This window comes from Prunus dulcis, chromosome 1 (genome assembly GCF_902201215.1).
Source record: "Prunus dulcis chromosome 1, ALMONDv2, whole genome shotgun sequence".
NCBI classification, from domain to species: Eukaryota; Viridiplantae; Streptophyta; class Magnoliopsida; order Rosales; family Rosaceae; genus Prunus; species Prunus dulcis.
Window position 1 is genome coordinate 9028733 of NC_047650.1, and position 9694 is coordinate 9038426.

Below are 9694 nucleotides of genomic sequence, written 5' to 3' on the forward strand. Positions count from 1 at the left end.
AATTTATGGCATTCATTGGCTTGTGATATGATCAATACGTTGCCCTTCAGTGACTTCTGAAATTTCTGACGGAATTGACAGTGACCTTTTTTGTTTTGTTTTTGGTGCTTTAAGACTTGTTGGTTTGTAACCTACAAGTATGAGCATGTGAAGAAATTCAAATTAACGAGGAAGGGACCCTCCCACAAGTTCTGTGGTCCAAAAATAATACAATCATTCTTCAATCCATAATCAACAAGTTCCAATGGGAAATTTCTATTTTTAGGAGTAGGATATTTGATTCCATAATCAACAGGTTCCAACAGTAAAGCATACAATTTTTTTTTTTTAAAGTAAAAAAGAATTACCATTTTATTGGTTGAAAATTACTATTTTCTTTTTGTATATTTGCCTAAGTTAAGAAGGAGAGAGGGGAAAACTCATACACACGGTACTATAGAGGGCTGAACCCATAACTACTTGGGAGCACACTATTTCGTTTAAGATGGCAATTTCAGCCTAACACGATAATACAAATTTAATGCATTAGAATCACCTAGTAAGCAATATATCAAACCAACGTACATAAAGAACTTGATCATGACTTTTTTTTCAAACATAATTATGACATGACAAACCCATATAGCTAATACAAAATGAAGTGCTAATGTGGTCCATCCCAATGGAATAGGTCATTGACTTGCAGACTAGACATTTCAGAAAGTGACTTCTTTCTTTCTTTTTTCATATGTCTATATTATATGAATTCTTAGATTTTTTTTCTTTTTCATGGTTTGCTTGTGTACGGATGAAGGTGATTAATCTCGGATTAATTTATCAACTGGCTATTAGTTAGTCTAATTACATATTTTTCGAAATTAGAACATGTCCAAGTTCGAAACCCCTCCACTTTATAAAAATAAATAAAAATCTCGAAATTGATTTAAACAGTCGTGATTAATAAGCAAATTAAATTACTATCAAGTCATTGTTTGTGATACAATTAATTAAATGAGACCAAACCAAGATCAAGCAACAGCGGGAGATGAGTCAGAAATGACAAGACTGCATCTTATCTTCATGTTAACTTCCTCAATTTTCCTCAAAAACCCAGAAAAACAAAATCACAATGAGCAGAGACTCAAAAAACCAGAAAAATAAAGTTACCATAAATAAAGCATATTCGATTTTCAATTTAATATGCTTAAATAAAATTAAATAAATTAACAGGAATCTCGGCTCCAATTAAAAATGAAAATAAATAGGACGCGATGCAAGCTTAGCTGGCATAAAAGGAAGACGACGTACCACGTCGGATTATAAAATAGAATCTGTTTCGCTGAATCAGTGTAAACACAAAGCAATTGCATATTGACTTCAATCCCTCTCAATCAATTCTTTTTTATTATTTATTTATTTACGTTCTAGTGATTTTCACACGCTTCGCTTTCCCTCTCTCCCCCTCCCTCGCTCTCTCTCCATCTCTCTATCTCTCTCTCTCTCTCTCTCTAAAAGGTACGTTTCTTCAACCGAAACCTCCTTCCCCAGCTCTCTCGCTCTTTCTCTGTGGAGACTGATTGCCTGAAAGCATTTCTCATTCTTTTTGGTTATTGTTTTCGATTTTATGGTCGTTTTATTTATGAACAGTGAATATTTTGTTGATGATCTTTGTAATTCCTGGACTTGGATTCTGCTTTTTGCGTTTTGTTCTGTGGATTGGTGGTAATCACAGTCCCTCGCTCATGAAATCTAGGGTTTATGTGAGGTCGTCATTGGTCGCCCATGGCTGATACCAGAAAATACCTCCCCACGCAGCAACTAGGTCAGCTTTCTCTCCCTCTTCTCATTCCACAAATATGTATGTTGTATATATATTTTCTTTTCCATTTCAAATGCGTTTTTTTTTATATATTTATATTTCTCGGATTTCAAATCGGATTCTTCAATTTTCGTTTTGTTTTCTCACTCGGTTATAGTCCTCTTGCCAAGAATGGTATATTTTTTTCATGGAAATAATAATTTTGTGTGATCATTTGATTAACACTTCATGCATGCGCGTATTACTCTCACTTCCCTTTTGTTGTCGCCGGTGGTTTCCGGTTGATGCAAGAATTAGTTTGTATGCATTAACTGAGTTAATAATCCTAGAAAGGAATGTTATTTTGAACACTGAAGTAATCTAGGGCCCATATTGCATAATGCATTGTAAGTGCATTGAGGTGCGTCTACTGTTTTTTTCACCAAATTGTGATACTGAAAGTGTCTACGTATTTTTTCCGACTTTTATTCTTCCCCGTACTCATTTTGTGTATTTTAGTTTCAAGATCTTTAAACCTTTTGGTACTTTTGGGAATTTGGCAGACCTTGCCCAGATATTGCAAGAAGCCAAGGAGCGTTGGCTCCGGCCAGCTGAAATTTGTGAAATACTTCGCAACTTTCAGAATTTTGAGTTAACCGCAGATCCGCCCGTCAGGCCTCCAGGTTGTACTTGGCATATTCTGAATTACTACATTTGGATTATATGTGCTTGATCACTGTGTGTTCTGTCTGAATTTGTTAATTCCATCTTCCTTTAGTTTTGCTGTTATACTTTTTCTTTAAATTGAATTATTTTTCTAATTCAGTAGGAAGTCTGTTTATTAATTTTTGGGAGGTGAGCTTCATTTACTTGTAGAATATGAGGGACAGAAATTGCCATAACAACTGTTTTTTGGTGCATGAAACTTTTCTTTCTTTGTTTTCCCCTGGGGTTTCCTCATGTGCGTTATTTTCTCTTGATGGCTAGGTGTTACAAAACTCCCTGCAAGAAATTCACAATTATGTTCAAAGTACTCACTAATTGCTATGGTTAATTTTAATGATTTGACATGTGGTATATTTGATATGAAAAGGATATTGATTTGTTTAATTATTATTATTTGATATGGGTTAAGATGTGGAACAGTTGGGCTGATATTTTCTGTTTCTCATTTGCATATACCTTAGGTATATATACACACAAACACATGTCATTTATTAAATTGTATCACTTAATTATTTGTTTATCCTTTTCCCATTCTATGCTCAAAATCGTCCAAAATGATGTTTGTTTACTCATGCACTTGTTACTTCAGCTAAAAAATCAATAGTACACTATTATCCTTTTGACAGAGATGGATCACTGACATTCTTCCTTGGTACATGCAAATGGAATCTAAATGTTCATTTTGCCAGCTGGTTCTTTGTTCCTGTTTGATCGAAAAGCACTCCGGTATTTTCGTAAAGATGGTCACCGCTGGAGGAAGAAAAAGGATGGAAAGACTGTCAAAGAAGCCCATGAAAAGTTGAAGGTGTGCTGTTCAATCTATTATTAGTAAGTACACCTTTAGGGGTTGGTCCTAAGCTATGGAGCTGAGTTGTTGTCTGGTTATTGTCTTTTGTACCTGTATCATCTGTCTTTAGGGGGTCATAGTTTGACAGGCAACACAGATACCACAGAAGTGATGGATCACAATAGGTGCCTGTAAGTTTTCATAGTTCATTTTGTGGGTACAAGAATGGTAAGCACTGAATTGAACTTATTGTAATTTTATGATGTCTCTTTCTAGATTGTCAATGTAAAGGATCAAGGTAAGCAGAGCATATAAGGTCATATGCTATGATTTTAATGCTTTTCAACAGTTCAGAGTCTTTAGACCATTGAATGTCTATTTAATATATTAATTCTGGATTACTTGACCATCTTTAGTTTTTACGTAAAGAGAACTTATATAGAATATACATTTGCACGCATACTTTATGAAATCCAGTGCTGGGTGTTGCAAATGTTTCCCAAATGGTAAATTTGTTGATTCTATCCACTTTGGCAGCTAATGGCCATTAAGGTTCTTTTATCCCCATGTTTTGACATTCTTTTTTATTTAATTTGTTTTTTGGTAGGTTTGTAATGTAAAATAGATTCTTTTGTTTCTTCTCCCTATATCTTCTTCAATATCACTAAATTTGTCTTTCTGGTGCTCAAATCTTTTATGGTTAAGCTCTTTGTTAACACTAGCTATGATTTGACCTTTTCCATTTTGGTACATTGGAAAATTTCTTCTGTAATATTAAGTCACTTCAATTATATTGGCCTATATTGGTACTGCTTAATATTTAGCTTTCTATTGGGTTTTTGACATTTTGTAGGCTGGCAGTGTAGACGTTCTTCATTGTTACTATGCCCATGGGGAGGACAATTCGAATTTTCAACGGCGGAGTTATTGGATGCTTGACATGTGAGTTTTCTGGTCTTGAGGACTAAACATTTAATTTAAAAAGCCTGCAAAATCAAAGTTCGATCTTTGGGTGGAATATCTCTGATAGCCTAGATTATGGTTTTCTAAAAGTCTGTTTGAAGCTGCAAATTAGGATATTTAAATTTCTGTGTTCTCAGTATACACTTTGAAGAGGAAGGGTTGGGTTGCAGTTATGTTCAAGAAATGCAATAACATTTTTTTTGTGCAATTAGTATCTTCTGTTTTCCTTTGTTTGCATATTCATCTCACTTTTCTCATTCCTTTTCTTAATTTTCAGGCATTTACAGCACATTGTTCTTGTCCATTACAGAAATGTGGGAGAGGTACTGTGTTTTTCTTTGTGTGTGTTGCAGATACTCTCAGTCCTTCCTTCGTCTTTGGTGGAATTATTTAACTTTACTGTCTATGGTATGCTTACTTTCTATGGTGTCCTGTGATACTTTGCAGGCGTACCAGTCTGGTGTCCCTTGTTTGCTGGCAGATCCAGGGTCACAGGTTGCAAGCCCTCAAAGTGTTTCAGCACCTTTCTCTGCACAGGCAAACTCACCTGCCCCTACAGGTCAAACATCTTTTGCTTCAAGTCCAAACAGAGTTGACTGGAATGGAAAAACATTGTCTACAGAGTTTGAGGATGTGGATTCTGGGGGAGATGCAGGAACTTCATCTGTTGCCCAATCGATGTTTGGTTCCGTTTTGCATAATGCTTCTCTTCATTCACAAGTTGGAGGTAAAATGCATAGCCACAGATGCCATTTCGTTTATGTTTAATTCGTTGAAACAGTTTTGAACATTTCTTTTAAGTCCAATATTTTTTTCTTCTTCTTTTACGCAGTACCTCTGGACCTACTGCCGTTCCATTCAGTTTCTAATTTTGGTAAAAATATTTTCACAAATTCTGGTTTGGTTGTCCAAACACATTTTACTCTGTCTCTGGCTTTTTAAGAGTAACTTGCACCATCCATTTGATCATACTCTGCTTCTTTATGTTTTGGCATCTCTCAGTTTTTCCCTTCTCATTTTAGTTGTTTTTCCTTTTCCCAATAATTAGATGGACTTTATTGAGTAATGGTTTCTTTTTACACATACAAAAGTCGTATTTGTTTCAGTGATTGATGTCTTTTGCAATAATGTCTTCAAAAATTAAAATATGTGACCAGGTCTCTCTGGTGCTTTTCAGGATTTCCTGAGTCATTCAGGGATCCCCTTAGTTCGTGGTATGATGGACCTAAATTCGCTCATGGTGCTGGTTCATCTGTCTGGAATGGAATGGATAGCTCAACAAGAAATGAGCGCAGCATGCATGACCAAAACCTTTTTGTTGAAGCACCTAACAGAGCTGACTTCATAACTCATAAGCTACCAGATGCTAGATTAGATGTTGATTGTAGAATCAACAATGTAACTTGTGAAGATAAGTTGACCACTGACATAGATGTCCAGGTTGCCACAGCATCTTCTCAGAGAGAACCGCAGGTCTGTTTCAACAGTCACTTTTCTATGCATTTTTTCTTTCCAATTTTCTCTTTCTTATTTTATTTTATTTTCTAGTAAATGTTATAAAAAATGGTGAATTTTCATTTCAATACTCTTTTTGGTAATCCAGAATTTTTCTCTGTTTCATGCCCTGTTTTTGTTTTTGAAAGAAAAAATGATAGCTGATATTACAACCTTCAGTAAATTATCATGCTTTGAAGAAAAAAGGAGACCAGAGTCATACTGATATTTCAGTTCGGATATCCTATTTAACTTCAACTTATAATAAATGAAGTTTTGAAAGTTTATTTAATCCTACCACGATAGTTCACGCTCTGGGGTAGGTGGAGTATCTTTTCCTGATTCCACAGATCATTTTCATATCAGGTAACTTATTTTAGAATGCTATTTTGTGCAATTTGGGATGTATTTGAAGTTGATGACAAGTTCAGTCATGCAGACTTTTCCCTCTTTCTTCATGTAGTAATTGATGTGATGTATAAGCATTTGTTGTCTACTTGTCATATGTCATGGAAAAATTATAATACTAATCTGCATGTTCTCTCTTAGGTTGCTTTTGAAACCCAAGTATCAGATTGTTTAAAATTCTGTTTCTTTTAGTTTGTTTTGCTAATGCAATTTATTTACTTGGTTCTTTTTAGTTAGGTTTCCTGTGGTGTGAATCTACTTACTGGTACTTGGACCTCCTTGCAGGTGTCAAAGGAGCGTGACTTTAATGTATTTCACCCTCAGGTTCAAGATTATTCCGATCCTCAAGTGGTTGTCAATTCTTCCAACCAAGTTGAAGAGAACTCTAGAGATGGTGGCATGCGCAATGCCGAATCAGTAGAGCTTAAGAAACTTGACAGCTTTGGGAGATGGATGGATAAAGAAATTGGTGTGGATTGTGATGATTCCTTGATGGCTTCTGACTCCGGCAATTACTGGAGTCCGCTTGATGCAGAGAATGGTGATAAGGAAGTATCCAGTTTATCACATCATATGCATCTGGATATAGAATCACTTGGCCCCTCTCTTTCCCAAGAACAACTATTCTCTATTCATGATTTTTCGCCGGATTGGGCTTATTCAGAAACTGAAACAAAGGTATGTATAAACAGCTAATAGAGTTTGTATTTTGTCGTACTTTATTATTATAATAATAAATATACACGTACATGGACATTTGTTATTGTTGTAATATATGTTGATCCTTAGTTTTTTCCTCTCTCCCCTTTTCAGGTTTTAATAGTTGGTAGTTTTCTGGGAAGCAAGAAGCATACCACTGAGACTAAGTGGGGATGCATGTTTGGTGAAATAGAAGTTTCTGCTGAAGTTCTGTCTAATAATGTCATTCGATGTCAAACTCCATTACATGCTCCTGGGTGCGTTCCATTCTATGTGACCTGCAGAAATAGGTTAGCCTGCAGTGAGGTGAGGGAGTTTGAATATCGAGAGAAACCCATTGGAATAGCTATAAACACTTCAAAACATGATGAATTGCGCTTTCAGATACATCTAGCAAAACTCGTGAGCTTGGGCTCAGAGAGGAAGTGGTTGGAATGTACTGCTCTAGATTGTGATAAATGTAAGCTCAAAAGTTCCATATTTTCAATGAGAAACAACAGAGAAAGTGATTGGGAAACAATTGATGGGGCTTCTGTGCCATGCAGAAGTGATCACTTTACCCATAGAGATGTCTTGATTCAGAATTTGTTGAAGGATAGACTTTGTGAATGGCTAGTCTGTAAACTTCATGAAGGAGGCAAAGGACCACATGTTCTGGATAATGAAGGCCTAGGTGTTCTACATTTGACTGCTGCTCTTGGTTATGAGTGGGCCATGGGTCCAATAATTGCTTCTGGCATTAGTCCCAATTTCAGAGATGCTCGCGGAAGAACAGGGCTTCACTGGGCATCATATTTTGGAAGGTATAGTTGCTCTTATAGATTCTTCTCTTTTTTATGTTCAATATTATCGTCGGTTGTATTTTTGTATTTGGGGATTAGTATTAACTTCAAATTCTCCATTTCTAGAGAGGAAACTGTCATCGCGTTACTTAGATTGGGTGCCGCGCCAGGTGCAGTCGAGGACCCAACGTCAGCATTTCCTGGTGGTCAAACTGCTGCTGATCTAGCCTCGAGCAGAGGGCATAAAGGGATTGCTGGATATTTGGCCGAAGCAGATTTAACCAGTCACCTAGAGACGTTGACCATGAATGAGAACATAGTGAACAATGTTGCTGCAACGATTGCTGCTGAGAAAGCCATTGAGACTGCTGATGTGGTAGTCGATGAGCAATACTCTCTCAAAAGCTCTATGGCAGCTGTTAGGAAATCAGCTCATGCGGCTGCTCTAATTCAAGAAGCTTTCCGGACTCGTTCATTCCGTCAGAGACAGTTAACTAAGAGCGGAACTGATGTTTCTGAAGTTCAGTCTCAAGACCTAATTGCACGTCGTTCCTTGAAGAGAGTCCAAAAGTTTGCTCACTATGAAGATTATCTCCATGTTGCAGCAGCTTTGAAGATCCAACAAAACTATCGTGGATGGAAGGGAAGAAAAGATTTTTTGAAGATACGTGACCGTATTGTTAAAATTCAGGTACCTCCTTAACTTTGTTATTATTATTATTTTTCAAACTCTGACCATTTTAATATTTTAAAAATAAATTGGGACTTGGGGTGTACCTCATCTGAAGTATTGATTCTGCTTATCACCTTTAGGCTCATGTGAGGGGACATCAGGTTCGGAAGAATTACAAAAAGGTTGTGTGGTCTGTTGGTATATTGGAAAAAGTAATACTGCGTTGGAGGCGAAAAGGAGCTGGTTTGCGAGGATTTCGGGTGGAAAAAGCTATTGAAGATGTATCCTCGGAGGTCAAGAAAAACGATGACTACGAATTTCTTAGTGTCGGGCGGAAGCAGAAATATGCTGGAGTTGAGAAAGCTCTTTCAAGGGTAAGGTCCATGGCTCGTCAGCCTGAAGCGCGTGAACAATATATGAGGCTACTTTCAAAGTTTGAAAAGCTGAAGGTAATATTTCATTCTATTTGCATTTATCAAAAGAATAAATTTGCATCTGTTTTTTCTTCAACATAAACTACCATGAGTATTTTTCATGTTGCTGTAAGTATAAGATAAATCTTCAAAAGTCAAAATGTGGGGGAACAGGTCTTGCTAAAAAAGCTGGTTTTCAGGAATAAGTTCTCCAAACTCGATTGTTTGGAAAGAAAATAAAAAATATTCGATCATTGTACTTTCATTTGCTTTATGTGCAATTGCATAGTTTATCATTCGATCATTCACGCCTATTGTGTTATCAACCAGATGGCTGATGGGGAGAGCCCTGCATCCAACCAAATTGAAAGTTCCGATGAAAGAGTGTTAGATGAGGTTCTGCTTGCACTCACCGAAGGTCAATGATCAACTTTACACCATGTCAAGTAATTTTATGGAAGCAAAGCTACCCATAATATTTTTGCCTGTAAGTAAACATCCGCCGTGATTTTTACTTCGTCAAGAACACAACAGAAAGGGAGGAGAAAAGGGGAAAAGGCAGAATTGTATATGGCTCAGATTCTCTCTTTTTTCTTCGACTTAACCAGTACAAATTTTATCTGACGTAGTTCATAGGGTAATGAAATGGCGGGGCAGCTCGTGTTCAAAATTTGACAACAGTTGACAAAAGTTTAGTTACAGTTACCTCAGGTTTCTTTTATCAATTGACCACTAGCAGCTTCATATTTATTTTGTTTTTTCCACATCAAAATATCGAACTAATTGACAGTTTGCGTAATGTTTTTTCACACGTGATAAATAGCACAACAAAATATACATACACGAGTGACACGAGTGACACGAGTGTAAAGCAACAAAACTATTTGACAAAGAGCTTGCGTAACACTTCGTAATTATCTGCAAAGTAGAATCAACTGTTTAAAATATTTATCTGATAATTATATTCACAAA

At 36.4% G+C, this 9694-nt stretch overlaps 1 protein-coding gene across 8 annotated transcripts; it reads left to right on the top strand.

Annotated features, from left to right (window-relative positions):
- The first annotated feature begins 1346 nt into the window (after positions 1-1346).
- On the top strand, positions 1347-9466 carry LOC117626625 (calmodulin-binding transcription activator 3-like). Of its 8 annotated transcripts, none has more exons than XM_034358420.1 (13): positions 1347-1494; positions 1733-1801; positions 2341-2460; positions 3193-3308; positions 4144-4232; positions 4531-4576; positions 4701-4980; positions 5431-5726; positions 6441-6833; positions 6969-7657; positions 7763-8327; positions 8450-8758; positions 9053-9466. In XM_034358420.1, exons 2-13 carry the CDS (start codon positions 1762-1764, stop codon positions 9146-9148), a joined length of 3039 nt encoding a protein of 1012 aa, XP_034214311.1. In that variant the 5' UTR covers positions 1347-1494; positions 1733-1761; the 3' UTR covers positions 9149-9466. The 8 variants fall into 8 exon arrangements, with proteins under 8 accessions (XP_034214311.1, XP_034214327.1, XP_034214296.1 ...); XM_034358405.1 differs by having other exon boundaries at positions 1386-1494; positions 1627-1801; XM_034358412.1 differs by having other exon boundaries at positions 1387-1494; positions 1712-1801.
- Positions 9467-9694: the final 228 nt, after the last annotated feature.

Coding starts and splice junctions, on each gene's coding strand:
- LOC117626625 (XM_034358420.1), top strand. CDS start 1,762: ATGGCTGATACCAGAAAATACCTCCCCACGCAGCAACTAG. Junction 4,577..4,700: donor ATTACAGAAATGTGGGAGAG/GTACTGTGTTTT, acceptor GATACTTTGCAG/GCGTACCAGTCTGGTGTCCC. Junction 6,834..6,968: donor ATTCAGAAACTGAAACAAAG/GTATGTATAAAC, acceptor TCCCCTTTTCAG/GTTTTAATAGTTGGTAGTTT.